This window comes from Siniperca chuatsi, linkage group LG3 (assembly GCF_020085105.1).
Source record: "Siniperca chuatsi isolate FFG_IHB_CAS linkage group LG3, ASM2008510v1, whole genome shotgun sequence".
Classification (NCBI taxonomy): Eukaryota; Metazoa; Chordata; class Actinopteri; order Centrarchiformes; family Sinipercidae; genus Siniperca; species Siniperca chuatsi.
The window spans coordinates 23,452,793-23,480,686 of record NC_058044.1 but is presented as its reverse complement, the minus strand read 5'-3'; the positions used below and the strand labels follow the sequence as shown (position 1 = coordinate 23,480,686).

At 41.8% G+C, this 27,894-nt stretch overlaps 2 protein-coding genes and 1 long non-coding RNA gene across 7 annotated transcripts; 2 read left to right on the top strand and 1 right to left on the bottom strand.

Annotated features, from left to right (window-relative positions):
- The first annotated feature begins 8,617 nt into the window (after positions 1-8,617).
- On the top strand, positions 8,618-12,096 carry LOC122873339 (tubulin beta-4B chain-like). Its single transcript, XM_044189945.1, has 5 exons — positions 8,618-8,864; positions 10,058-10,166; positions 10,272-10,382; positions 10,522-10,766; positions 10,853-12,096. The coding sequence occupies exons 1-5, from the start codon at positions 8,808-8,810 to the stop codon at positions 11,663-11,665; spliced, it is 1,335 nt and encodes a 444-aa protein (XP_044045880.1). The 5' UTR covers positions 8,618-8,807; the 3' UTR covers positions 11,666-12,096.
- An 871-nt stretch (positions 12,097-12,967) lies between these two features.
- dennd1c (DENN domain containing 1C) lies at positions 12,968-22,733 on the top strand. Of its 5 annotated transcripts, none has more exons than XM_044189940.1 (23): positions 12,968-13,154; positions 13,634-13,698; positions 14,290-14,333; positions 14,904-14,953; positions 15,060-15,179; positions 15,298-15,367; positions 15,475-15,555; positions 15,659-15,715; positions 16,612-16,665; positions 16,774-16,884; positions 17,235-17,335; positions 17,516-17,561; positions 17,701-17,820; positions 18,857-18,982; positions 19,244-19,345; positions 19,725-19,815; positions 19,911-19,951; positions 20,042-20,092; positions 20,196-20,243; positions 20,344-20,451; positions 20,694-20,776; positions 20,896-21,109; positions 21,189-22,733. In XM_044189940.1, the coding sequence occupies exons 1-23, from the start codon at positions 13,138-13,140 to the stop codon at positions 22,197-22,199; spliced, it is 2,811 nt and encodes a 936-aa protein (XP_044045875.1). In that variant the 5' UTR covers positions 12,968-13,137; the 3' UTR covers positions 22,200-22,733. The 5 variants fall into 5 exon arrangements, with proteins under 5 accessions (XP_044045875.1, XP_044045876.1, XP_044045874.1 ...); XM_044189941.1 differs by having other exon boundaries at positions 15,650-15,715; positions 17,701-17,802; XM_044189939.1 differs by having other exon boundaries at positions 15,650-15,715.
- A 274-nt stretch (positions 22,734-23,007) lies between these two features.
- On the bottom strand, positions 23,008-27,140 carry LOC122873343. The gene is made up of 3 exons (XR_006377401.1): positions 26,949-27,140; positions 24,313-24,411; positions 23,008-23,723 (listed from the first exon to the last, which is right to left on the bottom strand). It is a non-coding gene; the product is annotated as an uncharacterized LOC122873343 (long non-coding RNA).
- Between the last annotated feature and the right edge of the window lie 754 nt (positions 27,141-27,894).

The window sequence follows — 27,894 nt, the reverse complement described above, 5'->3', positions numbered from 1 at the left end:
CATAAAATGGATGTGTGAAGGCAGTCATTCATAACTATCTGCATATTTACAGCAAAAACGACATCATCTTTTACAGTGAAACCCACCGCTGCTTTCTAAAGAAGAAAGAAAAGGTGGCCTTCTTGGATGAAAAGCATCTGCCTGTTTTAATTACAACTTCCTCAGCCCTTTGTTGCTATGGTTATGGTAAGACTTGTAACAAAAGAAGAGTGTGGTAGAGACCCATCAAAGTGATGGTGGCTTGACACACTGTATGTGTGTGTGATAACAGTTTTCATCACTTCTGTCATATGATTGACAGTTTAGGTCTTGCGCTCCCTCCTCTACCTCATGTTTGTAATGTGTATCTACTTTTATGCAATAAAACTATGTACTGCATACACATATAAGACACACCAGTCTTTAAACACACCCAAGGCAACTTTGTGACCCACATGGCCTTCTCATCAAAACATAGTAATTGTCCATTATTCATTAGAGGATATATTAATTACTTTTTCAGAAAGCCGACATAGCGTTGGTTATGTACCATTAGCGGTTTCATAACACTGAATGTTTGAGAGAACCCATCGTGCTGATAAGGTTGTACTCCAATCAGAAAGTTGACGATGGTTAGCCAAGCTTGCTAACGTTAGCACTAATTCCCACATAGATTATTTTTTGTTAATGTTATTTCACACCTGTTGAATCACACTCAGTGCTGCGTTCATCCCACGTTATAGAAAGGAAGGGGGCTAACTAGCGTCAGCCGTCTCTCATGGGCCTTGTTGTGGTGATAGGAAATAACCAGACTGTAAAAATTCACAGCAACAGGTAGTCACTTTCATGACATGGAGTTATGTAGGAATGATCAAATCACAGATGGTGCAAAGCAACGGCTAACAATGTCGCTTCCCAAAATGCATGCCAGCGCAGAAAATCTAAATACCAATCAAAATACAGTACCAGTATCGTCAATCAGATCCAGAACTTCACACCCTCTTGAGAACAGTAATGTATGGGGTGCTATCAAGGCAGAAAAATGAATGACAATTTCTTCTTTTTGGTAATCACAGTTTTGATCAAGTAAGCACACATGTCAAAACAAACACAAAGAGTATACACACAGATTAAAATAAATTTTAATTTCAGGTCATCATTTATGACCTCTGGTAAAATCCCAGAGTAATCAAACCTAAGGAAACAGCACAAGGGAAGCCTTGTGTAGCTGTGGATATGGAGAAAGTTTTCTGTCACAGTATATGTAATTTTATATTGCAACATCAGTATGAACTGTATTGTGATATAGTACATTTATAGATAGTCTGTTTCTGGCTAATCCAGTGATTTAAATGCCTGAAAAATAATGGTATATCACCATACTGATGCAAAAATCCTATAAATCCAATATTGCCATAAAGCAGTCCTGCTTATTGATATGCATCACTGCCCGCAATGGCCTAATATACCAGGAGATATTAAAGGTATAGTAACTTTTGTATAAACTATACAGCAACATTTCTGATGGGTAGCACATTTCTCATCATCTCACGGTACATATCATCATATCACTTAAACTTAATGCAGCCTATGACTCAGAGTATGACTGAGTTTATTATTTAATGCAATGTTTAAAAAAATATTCATTTCTTGATATTTTGATTTACTTATTTAATTCTGAAATTGAGATGAACGGTGAGAGGCAAGAGGCTGATTTTTCCTTTTTGATTTCTTGACAATCACGAATGCTGAATATGTAAAGACGGAGAGGAATAAATCTTAAAACATCCATATGCCTCATGCACTTGCAAACACACTGCACACCCACAAGTTATCTGTCTTTCTCCCCACTTCCTCAATACACTATTGTCTTTTCCTGAACTGTCATATTGATTAGCAACAATGGCCAACAGCCAAAATCGCTTCCCCAATTCCTATTTTATCCTTCACAGTCATATACAGATATACAGTCATACAGATAAACAAGTAATTTGAGGTTTCTGCAGACTTCTACTCCTGTAAATCATGTATCACTTAACTTTTATTCACCTTCAACAGCAGCACTGATTTACTGGGTGTGAATATACACTCCACATGAACACTGAATTCACTGCAATAAAACAGACTTGCATAAAGTGTTGATCTTTATGATACTGTGTGAATTACACAATAAATTATATGTTGCATTATGCAGCAAATCAAGATGTCCTTCTCTCCTGCGCTCCACCAGTCTTTAGTGTTGTAATTCTTTGATCCCAATTTTTATTTGAAAAGTGTTTTTCTCTACTTTTTCCTCAGTGTGTGTGTGTGCCTGTGTGTGTGTGTGTGCCTGCACTTTCACTTGTGCATTTGTCCTTTCAAAGTGCTGAGTACCCTCTTCAGTGATCTCGGTGTTTCCGACAGGCTGGGTGGTTTTATGACTCTCATCAGTGAGAGGGAATATATCTGCCAGCTCTTGCGTAAAATGACAAACCGCTGGTCAAGTGTTCACCTTAGCGTAACATATTTAAATAACCATGAAATTTATGAGTGTAAGAAAGCTTAAGGAAGTGTGTGTGTGTGTGTATGTATGTGTTTTTAAAGTGTGATATTTTAAGAAAGCATACTGGGAGGAAATTGTGGGTAGGTTGGACAGAGAGCAGTATGCACTGATGATGGTCACAGTGGTGATGTGGGAGGCTGAGACACTTTAGGGGAATGTGACCTGAGGCGCAGTGGGTTTGATGGAGTGTTTTGAATATACAACATCAGGATATGTTCATAAAGAAGGACAATATGCTCTGCACACTTCATATCCTCCCAAGGACACAGCAGCAGAATGTCAATTTTGTGTGTGTGTGTGTGTGTGTGTGTGTGTGTTTAATTGTCCTCCTCAGGCATTCAGAGCTCTGTAAAATTAATGTGTTCCTGAAAAGATAAATATCGATATATTAAAGATGGAAAATGAGAGAACAGGTAAGACTCAGTTAACCAGAGGCTACAGTTTTCACCGTCAACTTTCATAAGTAAATTAGCTTTCTCCATGGAGTTTTCTCCATATGTGATCCTAATTACTTCTCAGCATTGGAAATAATCCACAGGGCAAGTTGAAAGAATGCTCCACTGACATAATGTACAAATAGCACTGAGATATGTACAGTATAAGAAGCCAAAAAAGAGCCTCTCTTGGTATATGTATATGAGACTTTTCATAGTTAAATTTTTTCCCCATCAGAATATGGTATAGCTGCTATTTTATGCATTTAATAAGTAAAAAGTAGTGCACTCAGGCTTAGGATTTCCCTTTATTGAGCTATGTGACTATTGGCGCTTGTAGCGCTTTATGACCCATAAAATGTAACATGTAAAATATAACCAAATTGATAAATTGATTTTTATAAAAGGAGTGAGGAAAAGTAAAGGTACCTGGGACAGGAAGAAAAGTGTGATCAGCTGAACAAGAGAAGATCTCTATCGCTCCTCTGTGGATGTCAGGTGTTACTACAGTGATCATGGCTGGATTAAGCCTGCTAGGGTGCCTCTACTGACCACCACCCAAACAAAAACACATACAGTACTCTCTGTGCATTGTATATCATGTCGCCTTCAAGTACCCACAAAGTGCAGTGCACACAGAAAACTACACATTGTATCTTAATTCTATTTTTCATAGAGCCCTAGAAACCAACATGTGCTCCTATACACGAGACTACTTCCTGCCTACTGCTGTGCATCGATTTGTGGCAGTAACTCTACTTTAAAACAACTTTTTTTTTGGAATATGCAATGGATTAGGAAATAACCACATTAAAATGTTCATCATTTCAGTTAACTGAAAGTACTAGTGGTAGCCTAATAATCAGATTGAATTACCATTTTGTTTTACTTCAGTCATTCCAATAATAAATTTATATTTTTGCCCCGGGCCCAGATTCTGCTATTACAGAGACATGAAAACCCAGGTTTGTCTATGTTCCATGCAAAAATCACATCCCAAATATGATCAAAACCAGGATTGGACTCACACAATGCGTGCATGTTAAAATAGGCCACTCCTAAGAAAATTTAAGACTTTATTAATCCTCAGTGGACAAATTCTTGTGTCACAGCAGCACAAGAAACAGTCTGAAGAGGTGGGAAACAGATAAATAACTACATTTATAATGAATAAATATGGCAAAATAATAAATAAAAATGTAATCCAAAAGCTATATACTTTTATATATTGAGACTGAGGCAAATACACCAATTTCACATTGCTGCAAGTCCCTGCATGTGACAAGTGAATCCATCTCTTGCCAAGATTATCCAGGAAATAGCTGATGAAAGCCCACAACCACACACACACACACATAAGCCACACATTTGTCGAGAGACCGATTTTAGAACCCAAATGCAGGACACACAGGACAGAGCGAGGTAAGATTGAAAACAGTCTTTATTGTGCAGATAGTTGTTGGGGTACGAAGTATTCGGCGTGGTTCGTGACCGCCTCGAGGACTCGACCAGACTGGGTTGGAAACGAGGTGAGCTAGTACTGGACTGGCAAGCGTAGTGGGAAGGGCTGGGCCGGTCAGGCGGGGGACCAGTGAAGTCTGGCGTTTAGTTCGGGTAGGCGGCTGGCTCTGGAGGCGAAGTTGGCCGGATGGCGAGGGCGTTGTGGCGGTTGGCGTGGTACCGATGTCCAGAAGATCCAAAGGCAGACTGAAGCTGTGATCACTGGCAGAGCGTGAGTCTGAGACAGCGAGAACCGGAGTTACTAACAAGGCAGAAACAAAGAACATTTTACACTTATCTTACTTGACGTTGGGGCCGTTACGAGGTGTGCGTACCATCTGCCGTCGGTAGAGTGGAAGAGCCCTGGTAGATAAACGGTGGAGACTGATGATGATGGGAGTCAGGTGTCAGCAGCAGGCAGGAGATCAGGAAGCCAGACCAGCACACAGACACACACATACAACAACGGAAGAAGCAGAGCTGGTTAGCGAATTGTGGGCATACTCGATCCAGGCGAGTTGGGAGCTCCAGGTAGACAGGTTTGTGGCAACCACACAGCGTAAAGCAGCCTCAAGGTCTTGGTTGGCCCTTTCTGTCTGTCTATTGGATTGGGGATGGAAACCCGAGGAAAGACTGACGGTAGCCCCCAGCGCCAGGCAGAAAGCTTTCCAGACTTGGGAAATGAACTGGGGACCCCGGTCAGAGACTATATCTAACGGTATGCCATGGAGATGGAATACGTGTTGCACCACGAGGTCAGCCGTCTCCCGGGCCGAGGGAAGTTTGGCTAGTGCCACGAAGTGGGCCGCCTTTGAGAAACGGTCCACGATGGTGAGGATGTGAGACCATGGCCGACTGGGGATGGGGAGAGGCCGGAGAAAACCTGCCGGAGGTCGGTGAGACGCCTTTCCTCGAGTGCAGACGCAACACGCGCCGACGAAGGCCCGGGTGTCTACCTCCATCGTGGCCCACCAGTAATGTCTCCTCAGCAGCGAGACGGTTCGGGTTGTATTCCAGGTTCTTATGATTTGTCCACATGACGAATGGTTGCTCAGCTCCCTCCAACCAGTGCCGCCATTCCTCCAGGGCCAGCTTGACAGCCAGGAGCTCACTATTGCCGACGTCATAGTTCCGTTTGGCTGGGGAGAGTCGTCGGGAGAAGAAGGCGCACGGGTGGAGTTTCTGATCCGTGGGAGAGCGCTGAGAGAGGACTGCTCCGACACCAACGTCCACCTCTACCGTGAATTGTCATGTGGGGTCTGATTGTATGAGGATAGGGGACGAGGTGAAGAGGGCCTTCAGTTGGGTCCAGGCCGCCTCTGCCTCCGGGGTCCAGACGAAGGGGATCTTGGGAGAGGTGAGTTTAGTCAGAGGTGCCGCCACCCGACTATAATCCCGAATGAACCGCCAGTAGAAATTGACAAATCCCAAGAAGCGCTGTAGCTGTTTCTGGGTGGTGGGCGTTGGCCATGCCACAACCGCTTGCGTCTTGGCCGGGTTGGTCCTCATCTGACCGCCCTCAATGATGTACCCGAGGAAGCTCACGGAGCTGACATGAAATTCACATTTCTCCGCCTTGACAATGAGCCGGTTCTCCAGTAGCCTCTGCAATACCTGCCGGACATGGATGGGTTGATCCGGGGAAAAGATAAGTATGTCATCCAGGTAGACGGAGACGAAGCCATTTAGGAAGTCCCTTAGCACATCATTAACCAACGCCTGGAAGACGGCAGGGGCGTTGGTAAGTCCGAATGGCATCCCCAAATACTCGAAATGGCCCAAGGGGGTGTTGAAAGCCGTCTTCCACTCAACCCCCTTTCTAATGCGCACCAATTGATATGCGTTCCGGAGATCCAGCTTCATGAAGACCTTGGCCCCCTGAAGTGGTTCGAAGGCGGAGTTGATCAGCGGCAGCGGGTATTTATTCTTGATGGTGATCTGATTCAGGCCCCGGTAATCAATGCAGGGGCGTAGTGTCTTGTCCTTCTTCATGACAAAGAAGAAACCCGCCCCTGTTGGCAAGGAGAATGAGCAAATAAGTTGATAAGATCCAGCTTTGTGAAGACCTTGGCCCACACACACATGGACAGGGGACAGCCAGGAAACATAAGGAAGGGCAGATACACTGGAGTACATGAGGATCAGGGGGCATAGTGGCTAACTATGACAACATTACTGCTCAGTTCTGCTATAAAGACACTGGACACTGATCTACGTGAATTACTAAACAACTTGGACATCTGGTCTGTGATTCGGAGGTCTGGAATCAGGCTGCATAATTAACTACCCATCATTTTTATGTACTCTATTAAGTTACCATAAACTAAAAAAAGGGTCTTCAGGGGCCGCTGCTTCTGGGGGCTTGGGCCAGTTACCTGCTTTGCCAGGTTGGTAAGCCATCATTGACAGTGATTCAAAGTGTACTTACTGAATGTTGCTGTAAACCCAAATATAAACACAAAAACAGATCTTAACTATAACTATCCTCACCTTTGAGCAGTGCTGAATACAAAGGAAATCAGAAAATGAAAATGATAGGTTAGCAAAAGAAGAATATCACATTACTTTCGGTTTACAAAACAGTAATAAAATTCTATAATTCTGTAATTAGAGATAATAAGCTACTGATAATATATTACATATAAATAATATAGCAGCACTAGTCAATATTTCATGTTCATAATTTCAAACAAGATATACAGCTCAAAGGCTAGAATGTTTTTAGAAGGTACTGAAAGACCTCAATTGATAATCAACATGTGTCAAGAGGTTGTAGGCTATAATGCACTGTATTACTTCTGTGGAGATCAAATTGCTGTGTGTTATTAAGGAAAAGACAATTTAATAAAAACAAATCAAACGATGTGTCCCAGTTTAGCTGTCAGTAGCACGATCTACAATCATGAATCCAGATATTGTATATCCAGATTTTGTCAGAATCCTGTTAATATAGGACTGCTGTTTACTGAGTGATCACTTGTGATCAGATTTTACCTCCTAACTCACTATTGATGTTTTCTTTGGAAAACGTTGACACCTGCGAGAAAAGGTTGGGGAATGCCATCTCATTTGCTGACTATCAACATTCTTCCTTCCTCATTCCCTTCCAGTCTGTTTTCAAACTTCCTGTCTCCATGGGCAACAGCACAAACAAAATAACAAGCTGCTTCCTAATGATGGACAACATTTAATTGGGTTATACATGCAAAATATTCACTGAGGACACTGAGGTCACGCCCTCCTATGTATTTTTCTCTGAGAATTTGGCTGTTTTAGAAGCCTGGGAGGCTGCACAATCGAACCAGACATCTGTCTGTCTGTATCACTTTTGCCTTTAGATAAGGGGAGATGTCGAGCCATAGGACCAAGTTCATTTGAAGAATACTGAACCAGGAGATGTGCAATTCACAGAGTGGAGTGGAAGGGGTTGGAAATGGGGATAACAGGGACCCAACATTTTTGCCCCTGGGCCAGGCTGATGCAGAGCTGACAGAGACCAGGTTTCTCTATGTTCCATGCAAACATCACATGCCAAATATGATCAAAACCAGGACAGGACTCATAACCAGGATACGATGTGTGCATGTAAACATAGGCTACTCATAAGATAAGAAGATTTGACTTTTTTAATCCTCAGTGGACAAATTCTTGTGTCACAGCAGCACACGAAACAGTCTAAAGAGGTCAGAAACAACTATTTAAAATTAATAAATAAGCTACAGCAAAATAAGAAATAAACAAAATGGCATCCAAAAGCTATATAGGCTACTTTTATATTGATACTAAACCAAGTTCACACTACTGCATGTGAGTGAATTCCACATACATACACACATAGGCCACATATTATTGCTTGCTATTGCCAATGCAACATGCAAAACTGATACTTTCTTCATAACACTGTCTTTCTAAGCCATTCATCCCTACATGTGGCCTAGCCATCACACTCAGGTAATCTGTATTCCTCCTAGTTCAGACGGTTAACCCCGTGGCTCTGGAAGACGTAAATCAAATCTTTAAGAAGAAAGTTAATCTCGGTCATTTACCCAGTGTTATCTCACAGGCATGTCAATCCCAACAAACCGGCCCAGGCAGGCCAATTTTCCGGCCGTGCCCGGTTCCCGTTGCCATGGTGATGACGTCATGCTGCAGCACTGAGAGTTACGGCGCAGCCGCGGACAGAGGGAAGGGCGAGACAGAGTTTACAACGCAGCCACTGCTCCTCCGCCATTCAGCCAGACTGTCGACTGAACCGGGAGGGCCACGACCGAACAGCCGCAGAACCGCAGCCCATAGCCAGCTTCCCCTGTTTCTCCAGCTCTCTGTGAGACCCCCCACACCGCAGCGACAACATGCGTGAGATCGTGCACCTGCAGGCCGGGCAGTGCGGGAACCAGATTGGAGCAAAGGTATGAAAACACACACACACACACACACACGTCGGCGTTAAATCTGCCTGTTCACTGCAGTCAGTTTTTACGTGAATTCAAGTTTAACCATATTGATGCCTGCGTGTCCGCTGTTAAGAGGACATGTCCGCTGTTAAGAGGACACGTACAACAGCATCGTTTAGGATGGGCGGTGGCAAGCCGAGACATCCCCGCTGTTGGTGCTGATGGCCTTTAAATGAACAACACCTCAACTGACCCTCTGTCACTGTAACAGTGTGTGTGTGTGTGTGTGTGTGTGTGTGTGTGTGTGTGTGTGCGTGTGTGTGTGTCTCAGATGGGATTGATTTGGCTTCTGAAATCACAGGGTTTTTGACAGACGACACTAGTGTCTGTGTGTGTGTGTGTGTGTGTGTGTGAGTGTGTGTGTGTGTGTGTGTGTGTGGTCAGGGAGAGACAGAGGGGTGTGGCTCAGACACCGAATGCAATGAAAACGCAGGCAGGCAGTTTTTCAATACACACATATTAGGTCATATTTAATTGTAATAATAATAATTCCTAATAGGCTGGTATTTTATCACCGTCCATGCATCAATTAATGGATGTGGGTTTAGCCTCATTTCAAATGTAGATCAACCCATATTCTGAAGGTATCTGTGAACCACAGATTGATTTGAGGTTGATGATCTAGTCAAATGTTCTGAGGCTGCAACTAAAAAGTGTTTTATGATCGATTAATCTGATAATTATTCTTTTAATGAATCTATTAATCGTTTGCCCTATGAAATAGTGAAAACAGGCCATCACAAGGTGACATCTTCAGATTGCTTGTTTTGTCTTGTCTGAACAGTCTAAAATCCAAATAGAGAACAGAGAAAAGCAGCAATCCTCACATTCGAGAAGCTGGAACAAGCAAATAGTTTTTCATTTTTGCTTTAAAAGTGACTTAAAACATTATTCGATTGGGTGTCAATTTATTTTTCTGTCAATCAATTAACTGATTAATCGATTGTTTCAGCAGTACAATACTCACATGGTGGGGCAGCTGTGGCTCAGCAAGTAGAGCGGGTTGTAAAGTGCAGTATAAATGCAGACAGTTTACATTGCCCTGTGTTGAGATATTTAACTGTCAGTAGTTAAATGTACAATGACCTGTGATATAAGTTTTTATTTAACTGGTTTCTGTCTGATGTAACCCATCGACCTGTCTGTAGTTCTGGGAGGTGATCAGTGACGAGCACGGCATTGACCCAACAGGAACCTACCATGGAGACAGTGACCTGCAGCTGGACAGAATCAATGTCTACTATAATGAGGCTTCAGGTCAGCACTGTTAAAAACAACCACACACATTTGCTTGATGTTCTAATAGGAATAGTCTTTTTTTTTTTTTAAGAAAATGTTTTGACACATGCATGTGTGTTCCAGGTGGGAAGTACGTGCCTAGGGCCATCCTAGTGGATCTGGAGCCAGGTACTATGGACTCTGTCCGCTCCGGCCCCTTCGGACAGATCTTCAGACCCGACAACTTTGTCTTTGGTATTTGATCAACCACACACACACACACACATATGTTGGTTATTACGTGTTAATTATCAGCATATTAGGGAGAATTGTTGCATTTCATATCGAGAAGTAAAACAATTTTTCAGTTTAAATAATTAACCCATCCTTCCAGGCCAGAGTGGAGCCGGTAACAACTGGGCAAAGGGCCACTACACAGAGGGAGCCGAGCTGGTGGATTCAGTCCTGGATGTGGTGAGGAAGGAGGCTGAGAGCTGCGACTGCCTCCAGGGTTTCCAGCTTACACACTCCCTGGGCGGTGGTACCGGCTCTGGTATGGGAACTCTGCTCATCAGCAAGATCCGTGAAGAGTACCCTGATCGTATCATGAACACCTTCAGTGTGGTGCCTTCTCCTAAGGTACAGCGATCATGTTGCACTGTTTATTGGTGTTTTTTCCTGTTCTGGCTTTTTATTCCCCTGACCTTTGCTTGTTGTGCCTCCAGGTGTCAGACACAGTGGTGGAGCCCTACAATGCCACTCTGTCTGTCCACCAGCTGGTTGAGAACACAGACGAGACTTACTGCATTGATAACGAGGCCCTGTATGACATCTGCTTCCGCACCCTCAAACTCACCACGCCCACTTACGGAGACCTCAACCACCTGGTCTCTGCCACCATGAGTGGGGTGACAACTTGCCTGCGTTTCCCCGGCCAGCTCAACGCTGACCTCCGTAAACTGGCCGTCAACATGGTGCCCTTCCCTCGTCTGCACTTCTTCATGCCTGGCTTCGCCCCGCTCACCAGCAGGGGCAGCCAGCAGTACAGAGCCCTCTCTGTGCCCGAACTCACTCAGCAGATGTTCGACGCCAAAAACATGATGGCTGCCTGCGACCCACGCCACGGCCGCTACCTGACCGTGGCCGCCATCTTCCGCGGCCGCATGTCTATGAAGGAGGTGGACGAGCAGATGCTGAACGTGCAGAATAAGAACAGCAGTTACTTCGTGGAGTGGATCCCCAACAATGTCAAGACGGCCGTGTGCGACATCCCGCCCCGAGGGCTCAAGATGGCCGCCACCTTCATCGGCAACAGCACGGCCATCCAGGAGCTGTTCAAGCGCATCTCTGAGCAGTTCACCGCCATGTTCCGCCGCAAGGCCTTTCTCCACTGGTACACCGGCGAGGGCATGGATGAGATGGAGTTCACAGAGGCGGAGAGCAACATGAACGACTTGGTGTCCGAGTACCAGCAGTACCAGGATGCCACGGCTGAGGAGGGAGAGTTTGAGGAGGAGGGAGAGGAGGAGGTGGCTTAAGGCTAAAATCACTCATCATTTCTCAACTGCACTCGTCAAAACTACATCTCCATCCACTTATTTCACTCCTACTCTGTGCTCTTTCTCCGACTTTTTTTCAAAACAGTATTCTCCTTTCCCTGTTCTCTTACCCCTGTATTTCCTCTGTTTCCTTTTCTCCTCGCCTCTCCTCTTTTTTCCATTGACAGTCCCCTTTTCTTCCAGCCAGAGTAGGATTCACAACGCTAAATTGTCTTCCCCATCTCAGTGCTCATATAGAGGTAGCTAACACAGGTGTACTTGTGGTCTTTTGTCGGTAGCTTTATGTTTATGTTCATTTATCATCATCAGTTCCATACCTGGGCCAAGTATTCAATAAAACTGTTCAAGTCATGCAAATTTGATCACTTGTCTAATTTGGCATTGATTGATATAAATTTGTTGGAAAAATATTCCTTTGTGTGTTAGTGTGTTTCTTGTGTGTTATACATATTGAATTTTAATACATTTTAAAATACAAACAAGATGCAAACAACATAAGAAAATAACTGAAATAGACCAAAGAGAGAATCAACAACTTTTGATGATGCGCAGGCAAACTAAAATGGAGACCTGCATTGTCTACAGATTAGGCAGTTTTGCTTAAATACCACAAGGAGGCAGTATGGGATTTATGAGTTTAATGCCTCTCTGAGCAGGATGTGGATACCTTTCCACTATGTAACCTGTAACATTGAATGCTCTGTCATGACATGTCTCAAAAATACTTCTTTATAGGAAAAGCAGATAAATTTGAATGCTGTTCATTTGAGCATTAGCAAGACACACCATTCCAGTCAGCTTTCCATGTAGGCTATATGGCATTTAAAGACATAAAGCATGTCTTTTATATATAAATCAAGTGATAAACAGATCTTCAACATCAGCACCAGAGTTCATGATACACTACAAAAGGAACCATATGTTGTGGAGACTGTTTGTCTCATGGCTGTGAGTATTAATGACAGTCCCTCTATATATAATGCATGGTCAGGGATAGTTCTAATGGTTATGTAGAGATTTACCAAATAAAAAATGAAATCACAGGTGAGGGAAAAAGGGAAATTTCGTAATGCAAATGCTGTTTCTATAACTTGATTAAGATTTGTGTGTTTTGTAATTAAAGGCTACCTTTTGACCTGATGGCTGTACATTTTTAAAGTAGATGAAAAGATCTAAGTCTTAAGGAAAGTGAATATGAAGGCTGAGGGTTTGGAGAGGTCGTCTTCTGACAGACGTCATTTGTACATACACACATTGACACAACACACATACTGACATAGATCAGGAAGTGTTCTGTCACTTCGGCGCTGATTGTGCAGGCTGCTGCTGCTGCTGTTGTCCGTCTTCATTTATACCACTGCTACATCAGAGGTATGACTATAATCCAACACACCTGCTGAAGATCTCTGCCCTCCTGGACAAACACATGGACACAGACACATCGAGACAACATGGGCTCCAGACTAAAGTAAGTTAATAATGTCATTTTTGCTCAACTTCCATCAACATCACTCTACCCGTCAGTCTGTTCTTGTGGTTTTTATTACTTCCTCTCACAACTGCACAGGAAGTATCCTGCAGCAACTCTGTTGCCCTTTATGTGTCGCCATACACTTCATGGTAAACCTGCTCTTGTTCAAAGCAGAGCAAAATGTTCATCTGTGTTTGTTGTGTATGACCAGCTTTTGAATATTTTCATTTAATCACACACACTTTCTGTAGAACGATCTACCTGTCTCTAATAGATTTACCTTTGTCCATAAGAGCACATATTTTTCGTGATAACCTGAGAGCAAAATTTTCTAGGTTTTATGAAATAAGGATTTGAGTAATGTAAGTGTTGGGCAGATTCCCTGGAATGTCTCAGCATTAATGTGCACATGTTTTGGTGGGTAACACACTGTAAGTATAATCTCACATCTGTGCTGTGAATCTCTTTCCTGTCAGACAAAACCCTGAGCGAACCTTCTACTGGTTCTTTGAAGCAACTTGCCCCATAGCCAGAGACAAAGGTGAGTCTTATTTCCCAGCAACACACCTGGGCCAGGTAGTATTTACAATTAGTGTGATTTCCAGCTTGTGTTTCTACTAGAAGTGTGTTGTCTGCTACAGAACGGTTTAGTTGTGCAAAATTATTTGGTCAGCAGCAGAGAAGTTGATTAAAATTGTTCCTGAATACTTCCTGTGACTCCTTCTGTGTTCACCTTCTTCTTATCATTTTCCTACATGATACAATACACCAATCTGACTAACTACCATCTGAAACTGGCTTCAAACATAAAAAGCAACGCTAATTAATGTATGTGTTATAAAAAGATGAAATGATAAGACTTAGTTTATATGAAGGTGTTTCTGCTGAGCTGAGTTGCTCATACTTCCTGTCATGTGATCAGAAAAAAACCACACAGCCTGTCTAGTCACCAGATGGGAACATGTTGTGGTAGTTTGACAGACTGAGCAGCTGGGTGTGAGCTGAAAGGATTGAAAACACTAAAACTCTTAAAAGTCTTTGCTTCTCTACAAGTACTTTGTAAATAGAGTTTCTTTGGGCTATTAGCAATGATGTTTATTCATTTATGCATTCATTCTTTTTAATGTTATAGATCCTGATGTACTGTTTCAGTTTCCAGAGGACTTCAATGATGAGGTAGCCACTCATGTCTCCTGCTCCAGGAAACCCATATTTGTGGATATATTGTCACATTAAAATGATCAAAGCAGCTTGCTTTTAGCTATGCTAGCAGTGTGGCTCTAGGGATTGTAATGTCGGTCAGTTGGTCCACCAATTTAGTTCAGACTGAGATATCTCAACAACTAGCTTATTGGATGGATTGCTATGAAATTTTGTACAAACATTCAAGGTCCTCAGAGGATGAATCCTACTGACTTTGGTGATCCCCTGACTTTTCATCTAGCGCCATCATCTGGTCAAATCTTTAATATGTCCAATACGTTGGTTCATGACCAAAATCCTGCAAAATTACTGACCTTCCCATTAGCCTCAGCTGTACTTCATGATTAATTCATGCTAATTAGAAAACGTTTGCATGCAAACACACTGTGAATATGTTAGCATGCTGACTTTTTAATCAAGCTTTTTTTTAGTGCCACAATGCCTAAGTACAGCCTTACAGAGCCAATAGAATGGCTGTAGACCCTAAATTTTAGGGAGATTTTTTCACTTTCATTTTACACACACAATTCTATCCCACTCTAGGAGTCTTGTCAAACATTACCCAGGTTCTGCTTCCCGTATGACATACAAAGGTGAGTATAAACTGGCTGGATTACCATGACTGTCTTTACTCCAGGTTACATTTCTTGCCGGTCTGTTCTTTTATACGTTCTCTTCTCACTACATTCATCTGCACAGAGTGAGGGATGGAGTGGTTGTGCAGCACTTTACTTTTGTTTTGACTGACCTTGAGGGATGCCAGCGGTTTGGCTTCTGTCGTCTCACCAACAGCACACATACCTGCCTTTGCATACTCAGGTACATTTGTGTGAGGGTGTGTGAATGTGTGTAAGGGGGGTATTGAAAGAGTAATTATCATGCCAAGTTTAACCATGCCTTTAACACCATAATAAAAAGCATTTTTAATCAATTACAGTTATCTTCCATGGTTTGAAGTGTTTTACAAACTTCTCAACAACTTGGCTGATTACCTCACAAAAGGACAGGTGAGTTTCCATTGCTTGTGTGTAATCTTTCTGCTCCTCTAATAGTCTCTAATCCACACACTCTTGTATGAGTAACATTAACATAACAACCATCATCTTGTCAACAGACCAATGAGATGAAAGCTCTGCTGGCTGCGCTCTACAAGCAGCCCATACCACTGGCAGCCGGATCTGTCACTCTGCAGATGGTAAATCTCTAATTAGCCAATGAGAACCAGGAGTCACACTTGACTTTATGGTTGTTTTTTTGTCAGTGGTTAGCATGTTGTGTTTTTTTCTGAGGGAGAGCAGCTATTGGTCAGCACAGAGGTGTCCCATCCTGTTGGACACCCAGAGGGAGAAGAGGGGGTGAGTCCCACAGGAGTTCATGTGGTCTGGAATAATGGCCCAAGCAGATACAGACTAACTCCTGCTTGAAAACTTCAGCTGTCTGTGCTTGATGGCTAAACCTGATGTGTGTGGACTAAAACCTTGTCACTCACCCCTCTAATTAAATGTTTAATTCAAACTTAACACGATTTGCACTAACGTCTGCCATTCGTTATGACCTTTGAATCAGTTAACTGTATGTATCCATAACCCATGATTGTACTGGCCTCACAACAAATGTTTTGTCTAAAGAAATGCCTAGATGTGGCTCAAAGCTACAGTTGGTTGTATCTTGTGGATATTTGCTTTTGAAGAGTTTCATTCCAAGATAAGAAATCCTCCACTTGAAAGAAACATTTATCATTCATTCATCTAAAACAATTCTACGGTGTGGAAATAGCGAAAATATAAGTTGTAATCCATGTGATTCAATCCTGATTGATTTGGTGACACCCATGGTTACCATGGTAACAGTAAGTGCAGTTGAATACTACAGGTCTAAGAATTCTGGTTTGCATTAGCAGTAAATTAATACCGCGAGTGAAGGCAATTTGAATACAGTGCAAGAATGGCGGACTCTGCCACTAACAATGAAAACTTCTACTGTATATAGAGAGGTAATTAGAAAAAATATGACCGTAAATAATTGGGTTTAGATTTCAACTTTAAGGACACATTACAGTAAGATATTAGCTTACACAATAGTTTGCATCTAGCAACATAATTATTTAATGGATACAGAATTTTGGAATGAAAACCTAAATTCTGATCCTGTAACCTGTAATGCATGCATGTCTGTATGATGTTGAAGCCAGCTGAAAGCAAAAACACTTCCAGTTTTCTCATTAATGTTTTGTTTCATTTGTTTTGATCAGGTTCCATACTTCATTGCTCCAGATCCCAGGAGTCTCCCTTCCATCCCTGAAAATGTGAGTATGGAAGATTTGGGTTTATATCTTATATCCTACAAAGCAGGTGGGGTTTTGTACACAACACGTTGCCCATTCAAACTCATGCGTGTGTCTGTGGGTTACCAGAGGAACTTGACAGAGCTGATTGTGGCAGTAGATGTGGGGAACCTGCTGCAGCTCTATGCCAGCATGCTGTTTGAGAGACGCATCCTCATCTTTGCCAGCAAACTCAGCACTGTAAGACACACATTTTTGTTCTTCTATTTTTATAGGATTTTTTTTTTACTTCCTGGTACAGAAGCACATTCATTCTCTGGAAACTCACCCTAACCTATAACCATATTTGACAACTGGCTAACCTCAACTCTTACCAATCAACATTCACCTAACCCCAGTGAAGACAGAAACCACTTTAGCTTCTGCTGAATGCAACTACATGGAAACCAAACTCACTGCAGCTAGAATGAATCTCCATTGTGCTATGCTGAAGTCACACATTGGACACTGTATGGCAGACCACACAAGCAGGTTTGTGTGTCGTGTGTTGTTATTGTCTGAAACAGTTCTCCATTTTGTGTTGTGTGTAGCTGACGTCTTGCGTGTATGCACTCAGTGCTGTGTTGTACCCCATGTACTGGCAACACATCTTCATCCCTGTCCTGCCACCCCACCTACTGGACTACTGCTGGTAAGAAGTCAGTCAGTCAGTCAGTCAGTCAGTCAGTCAGTCAGTCAGCCTGTCTGTCTGTCTGTCTGTCTGTCTGTCTGTCTGTCTGTCTGTCTGTCTGTCTGTCTGTCTGTCTGTCTATCTATCTATCTATCTATCTATCTATCTACAGTAGATTCACACTTTTTTATTTGGTTACAGTGCACCTATGCCTTACCTAATTGGGGTCCACACCAGTCTATCTGAGGTAAACTACTGATTAAAACTATTTCAGTCTACACTTACTCAAATACTTCCAATCTATGGATCCTATGAATCTACTAGGTTTGTCCCCACAAACTGACAGACCCAACAGATCACACTGTGTCTCTGTGTCTGTCCGACAGAGGGTGAGGAGTCGTGGGTTGGAGGAAGTAGTAATTCTGAATGTGGACACAAACACTCTGGAAACCCCCTTTGATGACCTTAAAAGGATACCTTCAGATGTGGTAATAAATAATCTTTGTGTAGGTTGGTGTGTGTTGTCTTTTTGTTGTCTCCCACTAAACACTTGAAGGGACAGTTCACGCCAAAATCAAAAATACATATTGTTCCTCATACCTGTAGTGATATTTATCCATCTAGATTGTTTTGGTGTGAGTTGCTGAGTTTTGGAGATATCGGCCTTAGAGATGTCTGCATTTTTTTAATATGATGGAACTATATGGCACTCAGCTTGTGGTGCTCAAAGCGTCAAAAAAATACATTTGACAATTCACACCAAAACAATTTAGATAAATAGCACTAGGTAAGAGAAAAAAATTGTATTTTTGATTTTGGGGTGAACTGTCCCTTTAACTGTCTTTATAGTATGGAAAGTAAGCGAAGTCTACCCTGTACTACAGAATCAAGTGATGCTTGTGAGTTAAAGGGTACAGGTGTCCTGGTGGCGTATGGAGCCACAGGAAATAAACACAGGAAATAAACTAGGAAGTAAAAGTCCCTTCTTCGCACTCCTGTTTGCGTTTACACCACATCTGTAGAACTGCAAAGATTAGAAAATTAGACTGATAACAGATTTAAAAATAAGGTTGGCAGTTTGGGATTCAACTTTAACACATGAGGATGTTTCCTCAAACAGTCACCCAGTGTTTGGTTACTGTGTGAATAAATTCTGTAGTGGATTGTCCACATTGTAGCAGCTTGAGATTTAGGACTAATCAGTAATGATCAGCATTTCAACCTCTGCCCCAATAGTTCCTTTGCAATCAGAAAGTGCTACCCCCAGAGCAGAGACATTTTGAGGCCAGGAACTGTGGCAGAGCAACCAAATTAAGACCCTGGTTCCTCTGGTGGAAACACAGCAAGATTAGTGAGTTCCTGAAGTGGTTCCTGGGGACCCCTCTAAAAGTTCCTGCAATGAAAACTGGCTATTAGCTGCAGTATCAGTTGCATGAACACAGTCAGGAACTTTTGCTGGATTTCAGCCCCCTACCCCCCTCTTCCCATGTGTCCTGTTGCTCTGGATTGATATCACACATATAAATGTAAATATGTCTCCAGATGGCCGGGTTGAAGGTGTGTTTGAAGCGCCAGGCAGTGTCTCCTGGCTGCGGCGTCTCCAGGGCCTTCCTGAAAGCTCAGGCTCTGCTGTTTGGAGGCTACAGGGACGCACTGCAGGGTCACGAGGTCAGTCATTCATACAAAGGCTCATTGCAGAGTTTAACACCTACGTTTTTAATAATAAAAATGACAACAGTGGAGTAAATATTTAATAGTTTGTTAAAATATATTGTTTGCACTGTATGTATTTAAAAAACTGCTTTAAACGATTTACAGTGTTATTTGCATTTTTATTAGGTCATTTCAATAGGCAGCTCTACAGGTCAAGACAGTGGGCCTATGTGTATCTGTTTTGTTGTGCCTATCTCTCTTTTTCTTTCTTTGCAGGAGGATGAAATGTGGTTCAGTGAGGAGCTGTTTCTAGATCACAAGTCTTCCAGTATGAGGCAGTTCCTACAGAATGCCATTCATTTACAGTGCTTCAAACAGGTAAAAACTATGCCTCATACTACGTCGTTTACTGCCCTCTGCTGGACAGATACTGCAATTATAACACTGGAGAAGGGCTTGTTGGGAAAATAATTAAAGTGGTGTTTCAGCAGGTTAATAAATGTTTCTGACTTCCTTTGATGCAGACTCTTAATTTAATGGACTAGGTGTTGCACCTATTCCAGGTTGCTATTTCAGACCTGGTGTTTAGATGTTTTACATGATTAAAGGCACACAATTGTATGGCAGTTAATAAAATTACTGGTAAATCTGTTGTGAAGTCAGTGGGACTGAGTCATCCTCATGTTACTGTAAATGAGTGAGCATTTTCAGATATTTTGAAATTATTTTGAAAATGACCAAATACACGTTTTTTTAGTTCATTGATGGCCGCCTGGATATTCTGAACAAAGGGAAGGAACCAGATGATCTCTTTGAGGAGGAGATCCTTAAGTGTGAAACAACTGCAGGTGTGCATCCGTGTTTGCGTGTCTGTGTTTATGTGCCTGTCTCTGTCAAATTTCCTACTACTCACTTATTCTCTGTTCTTTGTGTTTATTTGCAGGAAGAAGCAAATCTTATCAACAGTTAGTTGGTAATTTAAAGGTAAATTCTTTTCATCTTTAATAAAACAGTTTTAAGTTTGTTCCCATCTTGTTGAAAAGTGCAACACAGATGCACTTGTGCTTTTGACAGAAGGGGGGAGGAGCGCTCATCCTTAACATGAAGTCCAAAGCAAACATGAGGGTGAGTACAAGCCAAGGTGTTTTTGCTAGGAGAAGGGCAAGTGAATTCAGTCTGCATTATCAAAAACAACTCTCTTAATAATAATATTTTTAATCTCTCCCAGGCCAAAGGTCTCGCCAAGTCTGGTTTGAAAAATCTGCTGATGCACAAGGTAGGTCAGCGTTTATGTGGGTATGTGCTTCACTAGAACCAAATTCTGCTGTGGTTTTACTGTAATACTTCTTCCTTGTGTGTGTGTGTGTATAATGCAGGCCCACAATGAAGACCACACCCTTCAGAGAGGAGGATCGGTGTCACACCGTCGTGTCCAATCAGACTGCTTGCAAAACCGCCTGCCAATCACACAACACTTTGGGAAGGTGAGAACTGTCTCAAAACAATCCCATATCTGTTTTAAATATTTTATAAAATCCACATATATCCACATCATTACCTAATCTGTCTATTCTACTGTCCTACACTGCTTCTTTGTGCTATTTTGGACCTTTTATTGCTCAATTTCTGTTGCTTTATTGTGATTCACCCCACATCTGTCACTTTTATTGGGGGAATGTTGCGTTGCTATCCCTTTGCTTCGTTACTCTATGTTGCCTCATGTCAGTCACGTCCCCGTCGGCCTGTTCACAAACTTAGGGCTCCCAGAGACGAGGAGAACACAAAGGACACTGGAGATACATGGGATGGGTGAGAGTCAGAGAGAAACCGAGAGATGGAGAAATAAGATAAAAAGATAGAAAAGATAAGAACATGCGGCATGTATTTTCTTGTTTGTGCCATTCTGTTTTGTTAACTCTGTGCATCAGAGCTGTGTCGGGGACTGTAGTCGAGCATGACTCTGAGCTCCAGAAGGATGAAGAGGAGGGGGAGGATTCACTGCTGTGTGACTCGGAGGAGATGGATCTGCTTGGGGAGATCTTTGACACGCTCAGCTCCCGCAGCTCCCACGAGCGTGGCCTGCTGTATGGCACGCGCAGCCTCGACCTGTTTGGACCGGACAGTCATGACTATATCACGAAGGTAAGAAGATAAGAAACCGATACACACACACACACACAAATGTGATTTCTGGCCTAACATCAGCTGTTGTGTTTTCCAGCGCGGTTTTCCAGGCAATCCCAGCCAGGAGAGCCTGTCACTGTCAATCAGTGGCAGTGGCAGCCTGCACAGCTGGAATCTGGAAACCACAGAGGAGCTGTCAGACCTGACATATGACTCTGATTGGCTGTGCGTGGACACCAGCGTACCAGAGGAGGAGGGGACAGAGAGTCTGCTGTCAGCACATGAAATGGGGGAGCAAGAAAGAGGAAAGGGGGAGGTCACAGAGAAACAGGAAGAAGTGAAGGTAGCAATAAATGGGAACGAAGAAGAAGAAACAGACAGCAGAAATAACTTTAAGGAAGTGAAGTTAGAGGAAGAGAGAAAGAAAGATGGTCAGGAAAAGAGTGTGAGTTTTGGAGAGGACCCTGCTGTGAAAGAAATGGCAGAGAAGCGAGAGGATGATGGGCTGAAAGAAAAGACAAAAGATGGGCAAAATCGGAGTGTGGACGTAGTTGAGGGACAAAAGGAACAGACAGAAAAAGGAACGAATGAAATGCAGAAAGGTGTAGCAAGAGAAGAAGAGGGAAATCAGAACCAGGAGGAGAAAGGCAAAGAGGTGACAGGATCTTTAAACACACTGAATCCCCATCATCCCGACACTGTGGAGGAGCAGCAAGAACAGGAGGACAATCTGAAACCCACAGCTTCTCCTGGGCCTCAGAGTATTATTGTTGACCCTGAACCCCCAGCAGGTCAGGAAAAAAGCAGTGAAGAAGCAGCAAAGAAAGAGGAGTGGGAGATGAGGCAGAGCCCCGCTCCTCCTAAAGTGCTATCTGCTGTAGCACGCTTCCAGTCTCAGGCGTATAGCCAGGGCTTTCAGGTAAAGTCCAGGACAAAGGAATTGGCTGAACCTGGGAGACCATGCAGCACGTTTCGGAGCAGGGAGAATGCACAAACTCACCCGCCACGTGACTCAAATATATCAGAAGAGAACAACCGCTCAGAGGGGCAGGAGGAAAACCTGCCTCCAATCAAAGTGTCTGAACTTAAGAAGAAATTTGAAGCTTAATGGATAAGGCTGGTGACATTCTAGTTTTTCTTGCAGTCAACAAATGAGATGACCCACGTCATATCTGTGACTCTCAGCCCTAAGCCCATTTGTTTCTATTGAAGATCTTTGAAAACTGAGTAAATAAAGCATTTGTTTGGGACTATTTTCAGCCACAGATTTGATGCGGTAGTATTTACAGCAGCAGTACGTGTATGGGGGATTGAGTCAAAATAAACTTCAGTGTGTGTGTTCATTGTAATGGAGGAACATGTCAACCAGTGACAGTGTAGCTCACTGATGTGTTTAAAAGTTTTTGGCCAATATGGTTTAATATTTTTGATCTTTTTATAGGATTTGTTGACAATAAGAAAAACAGAGAAAATCACCAGACTTATGTCCAAGGGCACAAACTGGCTAGCAGGTCACCTTGCCAAGATATTAAATATTTAAACAGATTTTTGTTTGTCTGAATATTGTATACCTGATGAAATGACTTACACTTAGAATTAAGGCAACTAGGAGGCATGTTTGAAATAAAGAAATTCTCTAACATTGAGGACAATGAATGTTTTGCTTATCAGCCACTGCATGATGGCCCATTTGTCATTGACACGTGAATATTTCCTACAAGTGTTTGTGTGTGAGAGAGAGATATGCACTCCGTCAGCTACTTCCCAACAAAATTCTGATGATAATTATTACATTTTTGGTAAGTCTTCACACAGACTCTGAATAACTTAAACCCTAATAAGCTAAACATTTTGAACATCCAAGTCTTCTCCCCTGGCCTTCAATGCTCCAAGACAAGGGACAGAAAGAGTAGCACTGGGTGTGCACATTCCTGGTTTATTAACAGAACACCTTGTGTACTATACTGATCCTTAAGTGCATCACAGTCATTGTCATTGTTTTAAGCAATATCCTTCATAACTGGAAACAGTGCAAAACACAACGTTTTATATATAAATACACAGAACACACAGTACAATAAAAATAGACTAACCTCTGTACAAATACAAAATATATTTCAGCTCACGTGCCAGATGTGGCAGAATAAAGGGAGTGACTTATTTAGATAAGGGAATAAGACAAACTCTTTTCCTCTTTTCATGCAGTGAAACGTGATAGAATTGGCAGACTGATCAGTCCATTTGTTATCACCAAGAATGAAAAGGTGCGGCACAAACAGTGTTTAGTATGTCTGAAGATTTCTGGTGCAAAAGACAATATATATATATAATATATATATATATATATATATATATATATATATATATATATATATATATATATATATAAAATCGTTCATCATATCAGGCGTTCTTCTTTGGGCAACGGTAGAGGCAGGCCAGGTTTTTCAGATCCTGCTCCTGTCTGTTTTTTCTCCTCTGCACTGGGCCTGTATGTTCCCTCCAGCCTTCTTTTCTTCCTGATTACACACAGCAGCAGCAGCAGAGCCAAGCTGAGCAGAGACAGCACGGCGAACACAAACACCGACACTGTAGGTGGGATTAACACCTGCATCGCCATGGTGACAGACAGCTGGCGAGGGAATCACACACACAGGCCAGGCTGTCAGAGGGGTCGGTAAATGTATAACTCCAGATAAAACCATTGATGATTACATGCAGCATCTCAAATAAAGACTTTGTAATGTTTTCGTCCATAATATCTGAATAATTTCCAAGATGTTTCCTAGAGAGAACTGTGTCATATGATATTGAATATAGGGAACTAAAGACAGCGTTCAATGTGTGGACTTCAAATAAAAAGCACAAACTACAGTCATAGAGGCAATGAATACCAGGTTAACTAAATATGCAAAAATGTAAAATTTGTCTACACGAAAGTATACAATTCAATATTTATGGAGAAGAACATTCCTAATAATAATAATAATAATAATAATAATAATAATAATAATAATAATATGAATTAATATTTTCATGGGTTTAAACTGAGCTTTTCTTTTGAGGGAATTCATATTTTCCCTATAATTGGTACCAAAATACATAGTTCTTTCCAGGAAACCTCCAAGGAAATTACAGACCCATAAAATATAGTTACCAAAGTCTGCTATTAAACAGCTACACAGGGATGAGATCATACACAGTGTTTAGTCTGCACTCACCTCCCTGAGGAATTTAAAGTATCGATCAGGATTGTGAAGCCTGTGTTCTTACATCTGGACCAACACAGTATTAGTTAGATACAAATAACAGTGGCGCATCTGAAAAAAAAAGGGGAAAAAAAGCCATATCAGGGGTTGATCAAATGGGTCTCATCACTGTCCAAGATTTTATGAGGAAGAGGAAAAACATAAATCATTTAGGTTAGTCAGCATTAACTGAGAGGAGTTCTATGGGGCATTCCCTCACTTTCTGACCTCACCCTTTTTAATTTGAACACATTTTTTCCTACATGTTAACCTATATGAGAGTGTTAGAATAAGGTTTGATTGACCAGAATGACTAACTATTCAGGAGACAGGGGCCTTCAAAGTTGACCCATAATTGGACTTGCCCCCTGCCTAAAGACACAGATATCTTCTTCAAAAATAAAACATTATATCATCATCATCATCACCACCACCATCATCTCAGGTATATGCATGACTAAATAAAGTAAATAAAAAAATTACTGTTCTCAATGTTGATTAATCTGCAGATTATTTGCCTGATCCATTGGAGAATTATTTGGTCTATAAAATATCAGAATATAGTAAAGAATGTCCATTAGGCCAAGTTGACATATTCAGATTCCTTTTTTGTCCGACATGTGCTTTAACTGTCTGGTGCAGACAGAAAACCCCACAGTTGGATGACCTAAGTGACATGAAAGCAACTTACCTGTCAAGGAAATGCTTCCTTCAGGCCTCTGAGAGCTTTGAATACCAGGAGAAATATCTTATCAATTAACACTAACTGGAATACAGCTAAAATGCTTAAGAGGAGCAAGTATGTCTTTGCCATGACTTAGTCAAGATATTGTCAAGTAAAAACTGCAGTATTTTGGATAAGTTGAAGACTAGTCGCACTACAGTTCTTCTTGAGAAAAAAAATGGCACTACACCACCAGAGAGTATGGACTCGAATGTTACCAGAAATGTCAATTAACACTTCTCTAACACACACACACACACACACACACACAACGTTTCTGTTGAGTGTGTTTCACACAGGTAGTGTTCACAGCAGGGCTGTTGTATGGGATTACATTACATTCCTTAGGGGTGTTGAAGTTTCTGCTCAGCGAGTGTATTATTGCCAAAAGGGCAAAAAAAATGTCATACACTGAAAGTTAGCCTAACACTAGTGGCGGTAGAAAGAGAAGAAATATCGATTTATAGAATACTGTATGAGCAGAACAATCAATGCATAAAAAGCTGAAATGATTAGTTGATTAATCTATCAACAGAAAATGAATTGGCAACTATTTTGAGTCACTGTTTGAACAAAAATACCAAAAATGTGCTTGCTCCAGCTACTCAAATGTGAAGATTTATAGCAAAATAGTAAACATAAAAGTAAAAAGTAACTATAGGTCAGTCTATATAATGACATCATTCTAAATAGTGTGCGATATTCATGTTTTTGTATCAGTTTGAATGGCCAGGATAACTTATATCTAATAGTTTACACTACAGCAGACTGTATAAAACAGCCACAGCAACTACACAGTCAACACAGAACTAATGCATGAGAACTGCAAGGAGATGAAGAGGGAGAGGCAGCAGTTCATCACATCACATCGGATATAACGTGGATCTGTCTGTCACTAACAGAGACGCCAGTCTGCAGTGTAGCCTAGTTCATACACTTCACTGATAAAGAATAAGAATATTAGGCTTCATGATCAAAGAAAGTTTTTATATCAAGTTTTTAATACCTCTGTCCATATTCTACATCACAGGATCAGCACCTTGACAGCGGTTGAGACACTTAAAAAAGCTCCAACTGTTTAAAACGGACGCAATCCAGTTAACTCTATCATATGTGTCCAGTGTTTTAAAGCGGTCTGTTAAATCTCGTTGTGGGTTTGAAATGATTTAGTATCCTCACTATGAAAGATGTTAAAAGATCGCCTGCTCTGTGGAAAAGGGCCCAACTCAGGGTTAGCTGCGGAGGGCCTCACGTGTTTGCGTTACACCTTTCCTGTGCCTGCATTGTTGAAATTAGTCTGATCCTTTACATATCATAACCTTTGTTACTGGGTCGAGTGTTAACGAGTCTTTAAAATTAACACGTACCCTAATATGTTTACATGGACAGGCAACACCAAAGCTACAGAATAAGACCTGTTTGAAACAACTACTGTAAGAAAGTACTAAAGAATATAGCATAATGATGCAGTAGAAGGAAGGTAAGACAATACAGTAAACTCACCATAAATATTCTTTCACAATTTTATTAGTCTCGTGTAAAGAAATAGCTTTTACCTCATCCAGACTCCGAAAAGGCCAATTTTCTCTCTAATCCTCGATAAACTAATCACACCCACCAAAGTTTTATAGTGCCACAGGCGGATGCATGTCTCTGCACGGCGGAATGCAGCAGATCCTGCTTCACCTGTTTAACCTGTGTCTTAACTCAGGTGAGGCTGCTGCTGTTGTGAAACGGCAGGTGAAACCGTTGATAGGTTACTGCTCCTGCAGGCTCTCTGACTCATGGAGACGCTCGGAAACTGTTTCGGTTGTACAGTAGCTCAACTGGTGTACGTGTTGTTTTCTTTTGAGAGGATAAATGTGATAAAATCAGTGGGAGTTACCTGCCGGTTATTGAGCGTCCAGGTGAGATGACCGACGGGCCCTGTGGTGACTCCTGGTTCCAAGCGAGATGCTCCGGGAAACCGACTCATAATCCAGTCAGGGGCCGATGTGTTCGCGGAATAACTGAAACTACTTTCTCCCACGCTCACCTGCCTACCTGTCCAGATGCAAATGAGCCTGGTCACGTGTCCCACCCGCACCAATCAGAAACAGCTGCTTATCAATTCAGTTCTGTTCAATTGGCCTTTACTGGCATGGGAAACAGATGTTAATATTGCCAAAGCACGTGTGAACTAAAAACATACAGATAGGCTAAGTAAGATAATATGCTGTTAATAATAGTAAAAAAATATTGACTTGCAGTTCAAAATACAAATACAAGTAAGTGAAAACTATATAAACATTGCAACTTTTTTTTAATGAATGCATGTGTGTTAGGGCATTCACTGTCCCTCAGGTTGTGGCAAGTTGATACATATTGGGCAGCAAGAGTTGAACTTGTTAAAATAAATGTTTCTTATTTTATTGAATTTTGTACATTGTAGGAGGAAATGCATCTCTGTCTTATCTGGCTTATCTGTGTGTGTGTGTGTGTGTGTGTGTCTCTCTTTCTTCTTTCTTCCCTATGGAAATAGTTCAAAGTTTAATGTTTTCTTGATTTGATTTAAATGTTGTATTTCTTTTAATACAAACCACAGAGCTCAGTACAGAGAGTATTTGGATTGATTGTGTTTGCCTTGACAAACAAAACACCAGTCACTCTGATATCATGAAGGGTTAGGTTTAATAATTAGAGAGAAATGGCCTTGTGCAGTTTAGAAGGCTGTTAACTGAGGACAGTCTGCTTTCTGGTGTGGCCTGCTTTCATTATTACTAATCAAACAAACTTTGTTCATGTCCAAATAGTTGGACTTCTGACATGCAGAACAAAGAAACACTATGGTT